The following is an 18,673-nucleotide window of genomic DNA, read 5'->3' on the forward strand; positions in this document are numbered from 1 at the left end:
AGTCAGTCCCCAGCCTGCAGTGGTGGATGGGATTCTTTCTTCCTGACTTTGCACTTGTCGTTGTTGAACCTCATCAGATTTCTTTTGGCCCAATCCTCCCATCTGCCCCTCAATTCCCTGCCCTGCCCCAACAACTCCCACCTGCTTGTGCATAGTGGGATGTACTGATTTGTGGAAGGCTACACCTCTGTCTGTGCTCCTTACCCTCAGATAGAGGCAGGAAGGACAAGGTAAAAGTGAGGCAATCACGTGTAATATAATATGCAGCAGACTTGGCATACCCACTTGCAGGCATTTAGGAAGAGGTGAGTTTTAAGGAGGGACTGAAGGAAGATGTCCATTTACATTGACTCACTTCCCTATTTCAGACATTTCTCATCTAGTTGTTCTTTCTGAGGCCATTTTTTCACATGCAATAGAACCAGGGTTATGAACTTACCGATCAACCACACCCCTCATTTGGAACCAGAAGTACGCAATCAGGCAGCAGTAGAGACCAAAAAAAAAAAAAAAAAAAAAAAAAGGGGGGGGGGGGAAAGAAGTGAATACAGTACAGTGATAAACATAAACTACTAAAAAAATAAAGGGAAAGTGGCATTTTTCTTCTGCATAGTAAAATTTCAAAGCTGTATTGAGTCACTGTTCAGTTATAAACTTTTGAAAGAGCAACCATAATGTTTTGTTCAGAGTTATGAAAATTTCAGAGCTATGAACAACCTCCATTCCTGAGGGGTTAGTAACTCTCAGGTTCTACTGTATTTCCCCAAAACATAATGGCAATTTTTGAATATTTAACTCACAATAATAATAATTAATTAATAATTAATACAGTACCTAGCTCTGATATAGTGCTTTCCATCAGTAGATCTCCAAGTGCTTTCTTTACAAACGAGGTAGATTTAATTATCCCCATTTTCCAGATGGAGGAACTGAGACAGAGAGATTAAATGATTTGCCCAAGGGTACATGTCGAGGCAGTGGCGGAGCCCAGCTCCCCTGAGTCTCAGTCTAGTGTGCAATCCACTAGGTCACACTGCTCCCAGTAATGGAATAATGGGAGTCAGGCACCTCAGCACTTTTGAAAATGCCACTAGGTGCCCATCTGCACATTTCAGTGCCTAAATAATTTTTAAAAATCTGGCCCTTAATCATGTGCTTAACATGGAGCATGCACATGGTCCCCTTTGACTCCATTGGGATTATTTGTAAGCTTAAAGTTAAATATGATCTTACCTGCGTTGCTTTAAGCAAAGGGATTCCAGTTGGTATTAAAAAATAACAAAGCAATACAGTGGTTGCTGCTTATCTCTTTACACTTTTGCCTTTGCATGTACTATGCTAGTCCCTAAATTTAGAACAGGGTATACCACAAGTGTTGCAGTAATGTCAATTATTTATGAAGCTTTTAAATGGTGATCACTGTAAGTAGCTGAATTTCTTCAGGCCTTAATAATAGTAAAAATGCCCAATGATCTCATTGCTTTGGGAACAAACGGTGTCTCTCTCTATTATTTTCAGGTGGTTTCTATATATAGTCTTTGTTTTCTTGCTGGGAGCCATTTGTACCCGGGAGTCGCTCCGCTATGACTTTATGATAGCAGAAAAGGTAATTTGTTAAATTTAAAATAACTCAATCCATTGTAGAAAACGGTGCTTTCCAGTCTACAGGGGCATTATTTAAAGTTGGGGTTTTCCAGAGCCTAAGGGAAAAGCAGTGGGATTTGGGTGCCTTAGACTCCTTTGAAAATCCCATCCCAAAATTGATTTGAATAGCTTGCATTCTCCAACATGCCCCATAATGCTAAATCTTGTAATTCCACAGCAATAACTTTAATAGCTAAACTATGCTAATGTTGCCTAATGATAAACGCTGTACATTATTCAGTATAGCCCATTTCATCAGTGGAAGCTTAGGTCTAATTGAAATCTCCAAGGAATCAAACTGCTTATCTTTACTAAGTCAAGCAAGGCTTACATTTTCATATCCACTCTAGTGTAATTGCAATGTAAGTAATGGGATTATTAAATCCTAGACATTCCACATTGGCATATACCTACGAAGCCGGTTTGTAGTGTCATAGTCAATGAACCTTATCACTGAGGCCCTCTGAAAAGAGAGGAAAAGATTTCAGTGTATTTCATTGCTCGCTTACATTAAATGGAAGTAAAATGTTTATGGCTAATTTTCAATTATCCCCCATTATCCAAAATTATACGCTCACTGCAATTTGACAGAATTTCTTTGATTAAATTAGTTTGGCACGCTTTACTTTTATTTAATTCTTAATTCTTCTAACAAAATTTAAGCTATAATTTCTATTTGAAATGCATGCTTTCATTTTCCCTCTGAATGCAGCCCTAGATTTTGTCCTGTTCCCAAGATAAGAAAAAATAGTTTAGATTTACACTGAAATATGATCGTATGTGGGGTGTCACGGACTCCCAGGTTGTGCCCACTCTTGGCCCCGTATGGTCCCTGGGGGGAACCCCCTTTAGTGTGACAGCCCTTCTTGGGGGTCCACTCTCTCTCTGGGGTTAAGCCCCTCGGCCTCCTGGAACCGCACCTCCTTGAGCCTCTGCACGCCTTTCTCTCGCTGTGGGCCCCCTCACGGAGTCCACTCACTCTGGACCCCCAGGGCCTCCACTCCCAGAGGGAATAATGCAACCCTGTTCTCCAGACCGCAGCGACTCTCAGCCAGCGTAAAACAGGAGGGTTTACTGAGCGTCTGAACACAGCACAGGAAACTCTCAGGGCCCTCAGGCCTGGCCTCTCTCAGCACAGTACATCTAGGTCTCTCCTGCATCCTGGTGGGCTCCGCCTGCCCTCTCCCCCCAGTCCTGAGACCCCGTGCTTCCCAGCTGGGCATCCGATATCACCTGCCCCCAAGCCCCACCTCTGTCCATTGTCTTCTAGCCAAGTAACAGGGTTGCCTGGGTCTCCTCTCCTCTCAGCCGTTTGTTCCCCACTGGCTAGAACCGGCTGGTTAGGTCACTGGGGTCCTCTCTCCACAGCCCATTGTCCTCCCACTGGCCAGAACGCTCTCCGAGCACTGCAGGTACTCCACCTCCCCGAGGGGATTAGTTTACAGCACTGGGAGCATGGCTGGTGCTGTAACTTGCTGCGCTCAGGGGGGTGTTTTTTCACACCCCTGAGCGAGAAAGTTGCAGCGCTGTAAAGCGCCAGTCTAGCCATAGCCTGAGTCCACCCGCTCTGCATGCAAACCATTGAAAAAACCCACAAAATCACCCACTTCGTCACATGGGGCTTATGTCACTTCTAGGTAAGACAGAAATCATCACTGTTTCTATGCTAGTCATTTTAATTCAGTCTTTGTTATATAAATATTGATAGTCCTTTATTAGGTTAGCTTCAGTACCCCATAAGAAACAAGCAGAACAGCTCGATTTCCTTCTTTGACAGGGTAACTCATTTGGTGGATAGAGGGAATGTAATATACTTTACTTTACTAAAGTAAGAGGGACTTTAGTAAGGCTTCTGATACAGTCCCACATGACATTCTGATAAGTAAGCTGGACAAATGCAGGCTCGGTGGAACCATAGATGCCAACTCCGTGGGTGCTCCAGGGCTGGAGGACCCACAGGGAAAAATTGGTGGGTGAGGAGCACCCACTGGCAGCTCCCTGACCCGCCCCAGCTCACCTCTGCCTCTGCTCCGCCTCTGCCTCCTCCCCTGAGCGGCCACCGCGTCCTGCTTCTCCCCCCTCCCTCCCAGCACTTGCGCCACGAAACAGCTGTTTCGCGCAGCAAGGCAGGGAGGGAGGGGGGAGGAGGAGGAACGCAGCGCGCTTGGGGAAGAGGCGGGGCTGTGATGGGGATTTGGGGAGGGGTCCAATAGGGGCAGGGAGGGGGCGGAGTTGGGGCGGGGCCAGGGGCGGGGGGGGCGCAAGCTCCCTGTGGGTGGAACTATCATTAAGTGGATACATAATTAGTTAAACCACCGCAAACAAAGAGTAACTATTAATGGAATGATGTTGGATTGGAAGGAGGTCTCAAGTGGGGTTCCACAGGGATTTTTTCTGGGTCCGGTGTTATTTAACATCTTTATTAACGACCTGGATGTAGTAATAGAGAGCATACTGATCAAATTTGCAGATAACACAAAGCTGGGAGGGGTGTTGCAAACACTTGGGAGTTGCAAACACTTGGGGATTTTGATGAATTAGAGAACTGGGCTAGAGATGACAAAATGAAATTCAACAAAGACAAATGTCAGGTGCTACACTTGGAGAAATAAAACCAAATGTACAAACACAGAATGGGGGAAAACTGGCATGGCAGCAGCACTGCTGAAAAGGATCTGGGAGTTGTGGTGGATCACAACCTCAACATGAGTCAGCAATGTGATGCTGTTGCAAACAAAACAAATGCAATTTCAGGTTGCATTAACAGAGGCAGAGCATGCAAGTCACTGGAGGTGATAGTACTGCTCTACTCGGGGCTGGTTAGGCCTCAGCTGGAGTACTGTGTCTAGTTTTATTCACCAATGTACAAAAAGGATGTAGAGAAACTGGAAAGAATCCAGAGGCGAACAACAAAGATGATCAAAGGGCTGGAATGCAAGCCATATGAGCAAAGGCTAAAGGAACTGGGTATGTTTAGTTTGGAAAAGAGGAGATTAAGAGGGGGATAGGATAATGGTCTTCAGATACTTGAAAGTATGCCATAAAAAAGATGGAGAAAAATTGTTCTTTTTGCCACAAAGGGCAGGACAAGAGGCAGTGGGTTCAAACTACAGCACAGCAGATCTAGATTAAATCTCAGGAAAAACTTCCTAACTGTAAGAACAGTAGGACAATGGAACAGACGCCTAGGGAGGTCATGGAAGCTCCTTCACTGGAGGTTTTCCAAAGGAGGTTGGATAGCCATCTGTCTTGGATGGTTTAGACACAACAAATCCTGCATCCTGGCAGGGAGTTAGACTAGATCAGCAGTTCTCAACCTTTTTCTTTCTGAGTCTCCTCCCCTCCCCCCAACATGCTATACAAATTCCACGTCCCACCTGTGCCACAACACCAGTTTTTCTGCATATCCAGTTGATTAAAAGCTAATATCGGCATTAGGGGGTGGCAGGCAGGAAGGGCAACTGCTTGGGGCTCCATGCCATAGGGAATCGGGGCTTGGGCTTTGGTTTTCTGCCGTGGGCCCCAGTGAGGCTAACACTGGCTGTGCTCTCTGGATTATTGTGGCAGACCCCTGAAATCTGCTCCCGGCTCTGTAGGGTGCCCCAGAACACCAGTTGAGAACCACAGGACTAGATGACCCTTGCGGTCCCTTCTAACCCTATGATTCTATGAAATCTTCTGGAAAGAGAGTATTACGCCATTGTTGCATATCATAAAGACACAAGAAAAAGCAAATACAGTTTTCTTTTCCCCTTGTACAATATGAAGTGGTGAGGCAATACATGTATAAATATGGCTGATTATTAGAATTATTATAAGCACAGTTATATTTTATTGGCCTTGTTTGATAGAAGAAATCATTACAAATCAAAAACTGTGCAAACTTTCCATTTCTGTCAGTCGTGGTTAAAGAAGCATTTGGCTGTTTGTCTTCCTTAGAATGTATTTTTCTGAACATACAAAATAGGGACACAAAGTAATTTCACTTCAAAGGAGATCTAATAGGCTAGGACTGCCAATTTCTTGTGAAGTATTTGTACTCTCTAAACTTTTTAAAAGTTAATTAATTAATTTATTTTACTTTTGACAATCTCAATGAAAAGACATTTTCCCCCTAAGCCCTGAGTGGAATGTCAAGTAGCACATTTAAATGCAAGCATTTTTTGGTGACTAAAATGATAGGCAAAGCCTGACACGATCAAGTGTTTCTTTCAAGTATTTTTTTTTTAAATAGGACCAATAGTATTGTGGTTTTGTATTGATGGCATTCTGAAATCAAAAGGGGCTGTTCTGTTCTCTAATGTAAATGTCTGTACATTGATTTGTTTCTCATATTTTTCATCCATCCATTCATAACACACTTTGTTTTCCTGGAGGCAAATTAGTTCGTTGGGAAGAGGGAGGGGGGGCGGGGAGGTAGCCTGGAGGGGGAAGATGGGTTGGTTTGAGGGTTTTCAAAACACAGCATGATTTTAGATGCTGTCTCCAAGCAGAATGAATTTTATATCTTTTCATCCAACCTCCTTTACAATGCAGGCTGCTTTCATAAATAAGAAAAAAGGTCAATGTATCTTGAGCTTTCTTAGAAAATGTAAATTTATTACCCACTACTAGTCAAGCACACCCCAGCTGACATGTACAACCTCAGGGACACAAAGAAGCAGGGAATAACCTCTTAAGTGAACAGGATGAGGTGCGTGTTTGTTTTTACCTGTGACAGGATGAATGATCCAGTGGCTATGGTGCTGCTCAGGGGACCTGGGTTCAGTTCTCTGCTCGGCCACACACTTCCTGTGTGACTTTGGGCAAGTTGTTTGGGCCCAGGTTTCTAGATATGTTTAGGCATTGCCACCCTCTTCATTGCAATGCCTAACTGATGCAGGAGCCTACATTTCATTTTCAAAAGTGATTTAGGAGACTAAATCGCATCCACTGACAAGAGGATTTTGGCTCCTAAGTACTTAAATCTCTTTTGAAAATGGTATGTAGGATCCTGAATTAGTTAGGCACTGCAGTGCCGAGCACAGCAATGTCAAAATACCTTTAGAAATCTGGGCCTTAGAGTCTTTGTTCCCCAGTTCCCCATATGCAAAATGAGAGATAATAGTGCTTCCCTTCCTCACAGGATAAATACATTACAGGTTGTGAGGTAGGGATAGCTCAGGTTGGGGGGAGGGATAGCTCAGTGGTTTGAGCATTGGCCTGCTAAGCCCAGGGTTGTGAGTTCAATCCTTGAGGGGGGCCACTTGGGGATCTGGGGCAAAATAAGTACTTGGTCCTGCTAGTGAAGGCAGGGGGCTGGACTCGATGACCTGTCAAGGTCCCTTCCAGTTCTAGGAGATAGGATATCTCCATTAATTATTTTTATTATTTTTTTTATTTTTATTATTTTTTATTAGGTGCTATGGGAATGGGGGCTATATTAATACCTTAGATAGACAGAGAGACTCTAGGTTCACAACTTCAGAGACAAATATTATGGGGAAATGGACTGGAATGCCGGCTTCCTGCTGATACATCTCAAGCTACACAGGTAGACTCAGATATGGCCTGCCGTTCTGTGCCACCATTTTGGAAGTAACCACTCAGCTCAACTAACTCTGTGCCAGTGGCTTTCAACCTTTTACTTCCGGAAACCTCAAAAAAAAAAAAAAATCCCTGGTTCCTTACTGCCACCCACCCAGTCCTGCAAAGTATTGTGGGATTGGGCTCTTGTCAAAAAAAGATGGCTGCTTTTAGGTCTCAGTAGGGGCTCACCAGATTGTTGCTGAAGCCTGGATGGGGAAGCCATTGCTGGGTGTGGAGCTTCTCGCTTCCCCAGTCCTCATGTTGTTCGGCTCTGCGGGCAGCACCAGTTGAAAAGGCTGTGGAACTGTCTGTGCTGCCTCTTGAAGTGCCGTTTCCCTATGGCTAGGGCCCTACCAATTTCATGGCCGTGAAAAACGCATCACGGACCATGAAATATGGTCTCCCCCGCCCCCCCCCCGAAATCTGTTTTTTTTGGGGAGGGGGGGTGTTTTTTCCCTATACTATACAGATTTCACTGGGGAGACCAGCGTTTCTCAAATAGGGGGTCCTGACTCAAAGGGAGTTGCAGGGGGTTGTAAGGTTATTTTAGGGGGGTTGTGGTATTGCCAACCTTACTTCTATGCTGCCTTCAGAGCTGGGCGGCTGGAGAGCAGTGGCTATTGCAGCCCTTGCCAGCAGCAGTGCAGAAGTAAGGGTGGCAATACCATACCGTGCCCCTTTATTTCTGCGCTGCTGCCTTCAGCATACTACCTATGGCTGAGTGCTGTACATATGGGAGCATGGCTGAGGAGCTGCAGCAGGATTGGGTGGGCAGCAGCAGGTGGTGGGATTGATTTGTTCCTTCACTCCCCTGCCCTAGCAGCTCCCACGTCCAAGCGTCTGGGATTTGCCAATAATTCTTTTCTCTCCCACCCAGTGGGGTGAAACCCAGCAGTCGCCCCTTCATGATGCACTTCTGGGCCGTGCCCCACTGGTTGAGGATGTCCTGCTCTGCGTTATGTGAGGGCCCCAGGCCAGGATTCTTGGTGCGGTGGAAACTCCCTAGCGAATGCCATAGACCTTAGTCCTACATGTGTCTTTCAAAACGAACTGCCTCCCCCTGTCCCTCTTCAAAAAACAGCCTTAAGCAATTGCAAGAAATGCTTCTGTTTGGGACACCATGGTAGTGTTGCTGGCACAGAGGGCTTGAGGGGGCAACAGCGGGGTTCGTTGCCCGGTGTGCTTCGTGCCAATGAACACACCAGGGTGGAGAAGCAGACAAAGTTTATTCAAGAACTCTGAATAGGCACGAGGAGACCAGCATGTCTCAAATCAAGCGCACTGAGACAAGCAGTTTTTCCTTTTTATTATTTTTTTTCCCCTTTCCTACCTCCTCCCCCTTCCTCCCTCTGCAGTAGTTACATTTAAGCAGTTAAATCATCTTGGCGGCTATAAGTCTAGCTCGTTAGTAACTCTTCTTTGAACCGTTATCTTGTCCTTTTCCCTTTGATCTGTTATCTTGCCTTTCAGCCAGAAGCATGCAGGCCTTATTACCACCGCTTCCCAGCTGCTGGCCTGTGAGGTTAGTAAAGGTTAACATGCAGGGGATTTGATTCACTTTGGCCTAGTGCGGGGGGGCTTCATCGACTCTCGTGGTCTTCCAACCCCCCGAGTTACCTAGGGTGATGCCTAGTGACACCAACAGTAGGCCTCAGCAACCTGCAGCATGATTTCTTTTCACAGCCACCACCTCCTGGGAAATACAGGCTGCGAGCTACTTCAGCTACCATGGGGCCCTCATACAATTCAGGCCCTTTCCTTGTGTCAGTTCACAGCCCAGTGTTTCTTTCCACCCTTCAGCAGCTTGGTGCTCTACAGATCATAAAGGTTACTCTGAAATGCCCCTTATTTCAGTGTGAGAAGCTGGGCTGCCTGTTTTCCACCATTTTGATTAAAGTAAGTATGTGGAAAATGGAGCATGTCGCTCCTTCAGCTGAGGGATATGAAGAGTGGAGTGGCCGGGTATTCTGAATAGGCCGGGAGAGGAAGGAGACGACATGACAGTTAATCTCTCTAGCTCGTTAATGATCAGTAGCGATATATTATGCAAAAGTCCATTGCACAGCAGGAAAGATGGCAGCTGCAAGGTGGGGAGGCATAGGGAGAAAATAGCCCCTATCCAAAATACTGGATGGAGGGAAAGAGACTGTTATTCAGCTTTTTGGAGTTCTTTGTCTTGCATGACTGGTTCTTATGCAGACACGGTCTCCTAGAATATGGCAAGAGCCCTGTTTATCAAGCTTCCATAGCTGAAGCACTGCTGATAATATCTCCTGTTCTGCCAGCAACTGTTGTGTGCTTGTTGTGGTGGATTTATTTGGGCAGAGGGCTGCATGTGAACTCGTATGTGCATAAGGTGGATCCACATGCTAGAAATGCTGACACATTTGCCGTGGAATTTTTCCCCCCTGTTCCATGAGGTAGCAGAAGTAGAAGCCAGGACGCTGACCAGAAATGACAGCCTGTGGCAAGTCTTGTTAGACAAGTCTGGCTGCACGGGGGGGCGGGAGACGCAATAACCTTCTAGACAGCTCTGCAGATTCATGTGTCAGTGCAGCGGCAGGAGTTGCTCAGTCAAGGCAGGGAGTCTCATACTTAATAAGCAGCCCACATTCATTTCCATTTCTACAGAAATCTAACTGCCTTTACACTGGCCAAAACCTCTCACTGCACCAGCATTTCCCTGCATTCACCTGTGCATCCAGAAGCAAGTCCTCAACTGGGCAATCCCAGGCCTTGCATAATTGTGATAATCAGGCCTCCTGCAGATTTTAGCACTCAGAGCAGTCCACATCTCAGGATGATCCATGTGGTCAGCAAATACATTCTTTAGATTTAAAAAAAGTTTTGCCTCTATCCTTTAACTCGTAGCAGTGACCCCCTGACCTTTCTCCATTAGCGGCAAGCTTGTCTGATCAGTTCGGTCTCTAACTCCTCCAGTTAGTACTAGTCACTTATCACAGGCCACAAACTGTTGGCTTTTCTCCACGGACCATGGGATGGCTTTGGAATTCCACAACAGAATCGCATCAATTTCTGACCTTGCTTCTCTTTGGAGCTCCCACCCAAAGGACATTTTACTCTTCTTTACATGATGGAATGTCTCTAGAGTTCAAATACCATAGGGATGGGTTCAGTATAAGAACTAGACATAGGCAGAGCAACATCAGCCTTTCAGCAGATCCTAAGCCTGGTCTTCAACATATAAGGAAGGGTTCTCTCTTGTCCTCACTGTTACTTTAGATGTCTAAGACTCAGCATCCTATTCCTATCCAGTTTTGAGGAGAGAATTGTAGCTCCATTGTCCTGTGTAACATCTCTGTTAAGGTCCTCCAAAGATTTTGCCAAGGCCCTCTAACAAAGACAAGGAAGAGAGGTCCTCGTTGATATTCCTGATGTTTCATGTTATTAAAAAAACGTGGGAAAGTATTTTGGAAAGAAATTTGAAAGCCATCTTCATACATCACAGAGAAGCAGGAAAAGACAAATGCAATTTCCTTGGCTTTGCTGTTCATCTTGAGAGTATAATAAACCATTAACTTATATTGAAAATACTGGCAATGGCCTCTATATTTTCTTCCTCAGAGAAACTAGAATTCAGATCTTCCAGTTCCCTGTCCCTTGTGCTAACCTCAGATGAATCTGTTCTCTTTTTGTCTGTATTTCTGTATAACTATAACTTGTTCTTTCTTCCAAGGATCAATACCTGCACAATTAATATGGATGTTAAGGGAAATATCATGTCATTAAATTACACAATTGGCTAGAATTTTGGGGGCCCATTCACAGCTTGGATGGAAGCAAGGTGAACACAGGATGCTGCAAGAAGTTATGATGATGGTTCAGTAGGTGTTATTCTTCCGTGTTAAAAGCTACTGAAACAATCCATGTTCCACCATAGTCTTACAGGCAACTGTGTAGCCAGAGGCACCTTCTTTCAGATGAGGAGATTACCTGATTCGATTTCAATTTGTGCACCTACATTCTGCTGACCCAGAGTCCCTTTGAAATTTCAGTTGGGCTACAATATTTTTCACTTCCTGTTCTGAAGGGTATAATGTTGCTGTGTGCTGTCAAACAGCAACCTTGCTCCAGCCCAGTAGTGAAGAGCAGAGGAAGGATGGTGGTGTGGTTAAATTACTGGACGGGAGATTTGGGTTCAGTTCCTTCTTTTGCCACAGACTTTACCTATGAATTGGGACAAGGCACTTTATCTCTCTGTGCCTCAGTTCCCCATCTGTAAAACGGGGATATACACCTTTCTCCCATGCTTTGCTGTCTTGTCTACATAGATTGTAAAGTCTTTGGGTCAGGGACTCTTACTATGTGTGTGTATTGGCACCTTCCATCATACAAAATATTAGTAATAAAAGGTGCTTGCCCTTAATTGATGAGCCTGTAAAAAGTTTTGTAAAATTTAAATATTGGTTTGGAATACAATAGAACCAAAGGTGTCAAATACAAAATATGAATAAAGCAGTCTACTTAGCATTATTGCTTTAAGGATTTTTAAGTTTTATGTTCACTTAACTTAAAGAAATTCCTTACACGTTTAAGACAGGAAAATAAGGTCGTCGCATTATATCCTTTGGAACATGTTTTTGAAATCCCATTTATTTAAATGGCAGCTTTGATTTGATTGCAGTGTGGATTTCTTCCCCTCCCCTGCTACTCCTCCACTATTGGTATTCCCTTATGGGACACAGGGGTTTGTCTTCCTGTTTTGGATGGTTTAGAGCCTGGGATAGCTCTTCCTGTATGATGTTCTTGGTATATAAGTGTGCTCTCCTGAAATAAACTCCCTTCAAACTCACTTCCAGTTACTTGAATGGAATCAGATGTCTGCTTCCTCGAAGCGTTTTCTCCAAGTGGCACATATTTCTGGACGTGAGCTTATCGCGTGGTTTCCAGTTGGTACAGAATGTTCAACACTGAACTGCTTTCTTGGGATAATTTTATTGTATTACTAGTTCACACTCACAGTACAGAGCAGGTTAACTTTCTATTTTCACACGGCTCGTTCTCTGTTAAATTTTTGCCAGAGTCTTTAGCATTTACAAAGGAAATTAATTGATTTGAATTTGGAAAAATCTGTGTTTAAAGACAATTAAGTGGTTTTTTTTAAATATCTGATAAATATTTGTTTTCTCTTTGCATTTTCCAGGTATCCTTGGTGGGTTTCTTGTTTTTATTAGGATTGTACATTTCCTCCTTAGCTTCCTGCATGGGAGGTTTGTATGGAGCACCCCGAATCCTTCAGTGCATTGCCCAGGAAAAAGTGATACCGACCCTTTCCTTTCTTGGACATGGGGTTAGTAATCAGTGATGATGTAGAATTAGCTATGGGTTCTATAACAAACAAATGTTAATGATGCATGGAAACAATGAATCTGCTGTCAATAGATTGTCCTGGGTGATGTACAGTAATTAAATACCAGGAGAGGAGGGGGGTCATGGTTTTTCCCCAATGGGGATCAGCAGGTGAGATATACCTATCTCATAGAACTGGAAGGGACCCTGAAAGGAAACAGCATTCAAATATTTGCTTTGTAAAGAAATACAGAGTTATGGGAGAAGTCTCTCTGTCTGAGTCCAGGTCCTCCTCATCCACCTATTTGATTACTATAAACTCCTCCTCTAATCTCTGCTTTCACCAGCACTCATATTGCCCTCTCTTCCCTGCCTGTTGCTCTGTTCACCTGCTCTTTGAACCCCCTCCATTGACTCCCCCTCCTTCATGGCAGGAAGTTCAAGCTTCTCGTCCTTGCCTTCAAGGACCCATATAACTGCCCCTTCTGACTTTGTCTTTGATTGTATGCCCCACCCCACCCCCTCGGTTCCACCATTGATGTCTTCCTCAGTACCCCAGTCCACTTCTCTCACATCAGTCTCTTTGGTTTCTTCCAGACAGAACCCTATTCATGGAAAACTCTTCGTGAGCTGGTCTGCCAGGCCTCTATCCTCTCGTTATTCAAGTCCCTCCATAGGACCCATTTCTTTTATGATGCCCACAATAAATTAGCCAGTTAATAAAAAAAAATGAGTCTTAATATATTAACCCGCCACCACCACCTTTACTACTTCAAGCTGCCGTGTAGATTTCGCACACATTCCTGAGTCCCAATCGAGTCAATGGGGCTTTAATTTAAGGATTTAAGAATTTAAGGAAAATCTCCTTCCTCCCTGCCTGTATCTGCTACCTTGAGAATTGACTGTTGATTTGGTTCATGGGCCGGTTAATAAAGTGGATTGCCCGTAACAATGCATTCTGCACTGGTTTGTTTATACAATGGTTTAAACATGTTTGTAGTCATCGTAATCCTAGTTAATATGAAGGAGCTGACCATTGTTTTCAGTGTTGTTAACCTTAGGCCAGAGGCATCCTAAGACTGTACCATCTGTTACCTGTCTCAATAGTATCTCTAATACTTAAGATGCTTTCTGAGAACACTGTTATGCTTGATTTTTCCACCTGCTGATAATAGCCCGCTGTAATTGATTTGTCTCGTTACAGTTGGTATGGCAACCCCCATCTTTTCATGTTCTCTGTATATATATCTCTTCCGACTGTATTTTCCACTCCATGCATCTGATGAAGTGGGTTTTAGCCCACGAAAGCTTATGCTCAAATAAATTTGTTAGTCTATAAGGTGCCACAGGTACTCCTCGTTCTCTTTGCTGATACTGACTAACACAGCTACCACTCTGAAGCCTGTTATGCGTGAGACACATTTCTCATATTGTTGGGAAAATGTGTAAGGTGCAGGATGTATTATCCTTTTCTATTAATAAATGAGTGTGGAGGAAATGGAAATAGTTTCTGTTTGAGCTGTGTGTTTATTAAAGAAGCACATACAATAGAGGACAATATAGGATGAAAAATATTTCAAGGTGGCATATTTTGTGTTACTGTTGGTATAACTGGACTTGTACGTTCTCGACACTATTGGCGGTACCTTTGTATGGTCAGTACTATGGTTTATATGGAAGCTGGTGAAAGTCTTAGTATTTTATATTTGAAAAGCATTTATTTTAATTTATTTCTTGTTTATCCAATCAGAGCTGAAAGATTGTATGAAAGGGACAGTCACGATTGAAATGTTTTGCTTGTGGTACTAATAACCCCTTAGGTGGGAGATTGTCCAAGGCACAAATGTCATTTAGGCAGCTGGTTCCTATTGGGAGTTAGGCACCTAGCTGCTATTTGAAAATGTTCCCTTGGGTTGCTAAAGCCACAAGAGGCTAATTTCCTTTTCACCATTTATGCTGCTGCTTTCATTTGTGCATTTCACTCAGCATGGGCAGTGACATTAGTCCGCATGGTCAAATAGCTAGCCGCCTTCCCATACAGAGTGTCGTGTTTCCAATACGGTAGGTGAATGTTTAAATGCCTCCAAAAATCTCTTTACTTTAATATAAAAAAAAAACCACACATAACATTTCAGTTCATAATTGATAGTAAATTAGAGCCAGAATAGTCCTATTAAATCATCTAATTCATCCCTCAGTGCAGGCTTATTCTTGACAGTGTCTCATCCAATCCAGTTTTAAATGTCCCAAGTAATGGTCTTCCACCACTTCCTTAGGGATACTATTCCACAACCTAATAAATCTAGGCCATGATCCTGTAAAATATTGCTTCTTCTCATGCAGAGTCCTATCTTGCACTTTAAGATTTTGTCTTAGGCCTGGTCTATGCTTAGGGGCCTGGGGGGGGGATCGATCTAAGTTACGCAACTTCAGCTATGTGAATAATGTAGCTGAAGTCGACATACTTAGATCGACTTACTGTGATGTCTTCACCATGGTGAGTCGACTACTGCTGCTCCCCCATTGACTCTACCTTCACCTCTCGCCGAGCTGAAGTACAGGAGTCGATGGGAGAGTGCTCGGGGATTGATTTGTCACGTCTAGACTAGATGCGATAAATTGATCCCCGCTGGATTGATTGCTGCCCGCCAATCTGGCCGGTAGTGAAGACATACCCTTATACTCAGGCTAAGTTTTCCTTTTTTTAATGTCATCATCCCATTCTGCCTATTTATATCATTCTAATTATAATCCTTCTCCAGCATTGATATTTTCTCCTCACTGATAGTTATAAACTTCTATCATGGTGCCTTCTTGCCTTAGTGTTTTCCTACCCCAGGTGATGCATTAGGCACTAATGTAAGGGTTTGGGTAGAGAAAAACATAAATTCCTCAAGAAGAATCTATTAGGTGCTGTAGGTTTACATCAGAGTCTCCAAGTTAATTAGTGTGGTTCTGCTTAGTAAAGTTGCTTTGTGAGTGTGTCTCACTGATTTCCAGATCACATTTACACATAAAAAGCGACATCTTTGTTTTAACTGCCAGCCCCACAAATTCACCCTAAGCTTGAAGGGCTTGTCTTCACTGCGGAGCTAGCATTGAATATAATTTGATCTCTTTCTGAGAGTGGTGACATGATTCTGACCATGTGTCACACTGACTGGTCAGTGTGGACAAGGACAAGACGTGTTCAGCGTTGTGTCTGCTTGTCATAGGTAAACCCTGATCCCAGTAGGATTTGCCCACTGCTTGTCCTGGTCTGTGCTGGCCAGTCAGCATCATGTCAGCTAACTCAGCTGTTGAAAATCATGTTTAAGCACAAATTTCCCAGTGAAGACACAGCCTGAGAGGGGAGTGAGGTTCTTTATGTCTCACACAGCATTACCTGTAAGAGAGGCTTTGCAGTCAGATTGTGCCCTCATTGGTGTCCTGTGAGCCTTACGTGGCTTTGCACAAGCATCTCAGAAGTACAGAAACATTGAGTGATGCGTCCAGGGCAACCAAAGGGCGTGTTAGACCTGGAGTTAAAGTTCAGGAGCTGCCAACTCCCAGTCCTTTATTTCAGCTTGACGCACTTCAGTCTGTGCCTCCTTTCCATCCTCCCGCTACCTCCACCCTGCCCCAAAGTAAAAGAATAAACAATACTTTTCGTGGTAGTCTGCCTTCCTGATCCTCGCCTGGCATCATTTGTTGCTCTTCCTGACACACACCCTTTAACATCCTTGACTGCTTAACCTCTCATCTGCTCCTTTCCTCTTGGCCTTAGGGCAGTTGGGGCTTCTTTATAAAAAGAGGAGTAATGCTAAATGCGGAATCCGGTAATACTGTGGCTGCAGTTTAGCCTCATTTGAAGGCCAGGCCGGCAGCTTCTAATGTAAAATGGCACCTCTCCTCTGCCTCGCTGCCCCAAAAGGCTTGCTTGGCTTAGCTGCCAATTGAAACTGTTTTCAGAGCTCCTTTCCAGTATCTGTATATGGCAAGCCTTTTGTTTGGCAACAATGTCTGTTCTTGCATGGACCTGAAATTAGAAATCCATGATTAACGATCATTAGCAATTTTCCTCTCCAAAGCCCCGTCTAAACAATATAAGAATCCTCCCAATGCTCTGTGAGTTTTAGCATTGCTTTATTACTCTACTTAACGGATGGGAAAATTGAGATGCTGAGTGAAGTTAAGTGACCTTCCCAAGGCCATACAGCAAGTCAGTGGCAGAAGTCAGATTTGTGTTTGTTAGTTCCTGGCTCCTGGTCCCTCACTTAAGCCACTAGACTCTGATGCTTCTGTTCATATATGTATATATTCCCTTATTTCATGACCAGTGAGATGTCCATCAAAATATTGCCTAGATGTTGATGGTCCTCTATCAGTGTGAACAGAGAGGGCAGTCTTCACTTTTGGGTTGGTGGAGTATGCAAATATATACTTAAATATGTTTGTTTGGTTTACAAAATAGAAAGGGCGTAACAAGACCCCAGTGGCTGCGATTTGCTTAACGAGTCTCATCACCATGGCTTTCGTCTTCGTTGGCCAAGTGAACATCCTTGCTCCTATAGTCACCATAAACTTCATGCTGACATACATTGCTGTGGACTACTCTTATTTCTCAGTCTCTATGAGTTATATCCTACAGCAGAAACCCAAAAGGACACAGAGGGAGGAATCTAGGGTTGTCAACTCTTCCCAGCCTTTAACCTTTGAGAAAACTTCCCGTTATGGATCAGATGGAATAATTCAAAGCAGATCAGATGGCACCTTGTTAGAATTCACAAAAGACATGGACCAGCTTTTTAAGCCTCTTAATAAAGATCCAGGGACTTGTAAAGAGAAAGAAGAGAGAGACAAGAATTTAAACCAAAAGGTCAAACAGAGAAAGATAAAGAAGCCAGCCAAGCAAACATTACAAGACAGCTTTCTCTTGGATCTTGATCAGAATATTGCCCCCGCCCCTTACTGTGGCACCAAAACATCAGAGCCTAGTGATGAAAGTCTGCAGAGTTTTGCTGAACAGAGTCATCAGAGTGAAAGAAATCTGTGTTTATCATCAGCTGTGGACACTGAGCAAAAACGTGACCATGAGCTAATGGAATATGGAGAACAACTTTTTAATGAGCTGCAGAATCCTCCCCATCAGAAAGTGGAAGGTAAAGATCACAAGAGCAGAGATAGACATTTGTGTTTTCATGGGGGGATGCTTAATAATCTTTGTCCTGCTGGCACTTTTCTGTAGGCAGGCTAGAGACTAATTTTATATGATGCTGTCATTCTGTGATTCATGGCAATAATATCTTTTTTTTTATAGGTGAGGGTAGAGTTCATCATAATGAGTCACAGGAGAGGTTCCAATCTAATTTGCCAGTGAAAGATTAATTGCGGGAGAACAGGCAAAATTATGTGGGAATGTTCACTGTCTATAGCATGCTGCTACTTATTCTGCAAATGCATTCTTAATGCTGTACATTAAAAGATTTCTGAGCATACAATGGCATTTGTTTTCATCTTGATATTGGGGGGAGGAGGCTTGTGAATGAAATTATCCCCATGGTGTGCAAGAAGACCATGAGTAATTCGTCACATCATCATCGCTGCATCTAAGAATCTGAATTAATTTATATTGTAGATCTGGATACTTAATGCTTTGACTTTGTAGAGTTTTTCATCAGAGAATCTTAGGGTTTGTCTGTGCAAACATTTAGTTCACAGCAAGCTGAGTGTGAATCTAGCCCACACTAGGCTGTTAGGGACTAACTGTATGTGTGGGTCCTAATGACCTGCATTAAGTTTGTTCATGTGCTTTGATCTAGTCCTATTTCAAAGAACACTAGATCAATGCTCACTAATGAACTGTTAATGTGCATCAGCAGGTACCATGCGGACAGTTAGTATGGGCAGGCTAGTGCAGGGTACAGTCATACCCCTGCTTGCCGCAAGCTAACTGTTCGTGTAGGCGAGCCCTTAGTGTTCTACAAGCATTGATTAATTAAGCTTCACAAAACCCTGTGAGGTTTTATTATTATATCCTCCATATGAGGAAAGTGAGACATAACGAGGGAATGACTTGCCCAAGATAATACAAAGAATCAGTAGCAGAACTGGGAATAGAACCCAAGACTCCCTGTCTCCTGCACTAAATGCTAGACAACACTGCCGCTCT

The 18,673-nt window shown here is 43.7% G+C and overlaps 1 protein-coding gene across 3 annotated transcripts in view; it reads left to right on the forward strand.

The window, feature by feature from the left end:
* SLC12A8 (solute carrier family 12 member 8) overlaps window positions 1–18,673 on the forward strand; it is an 87,690-nt gene that overhangs the window by 57,922 nt on the left and 11,095 nt on the right. For all 3 annotated transcript variants that reach the window (XM_054044529.1, XM_054044530.1, XM_054044531.1), the window contains exons 8-10: window positions 1,519–1,606; window positions 12,377–12,523; window positions 16,976–17,663. In XM_054044529.1, the coding sequence (XP_053900504.1) occupies window positions 1,519–1,606; window positions 12,377–12,523; window positions 16,976–17,663 (923 nt within the window). The remainder of the gene's footprint in view (window positions 1–1,518; window positions 1,607–12,376; window positions 12,524–16,975; window positions 17,664–18,673) is intronic.

This window comes from Malaclemys terrapin, chromosome 11 (genome assembly GCF_027887155.1).
Source record: "Malaclemys terrapin pileata isolate rMalTer1 chromosome 11, rMalTer1.hap1, whole genome shotgun sequence".
In the NCBI taxonomy this organism is placed as follows: Eukaryota; Metazoa; Chordata; order Testudines; family Emydidae; genus Malaclemys; species Malaclemys terrapin.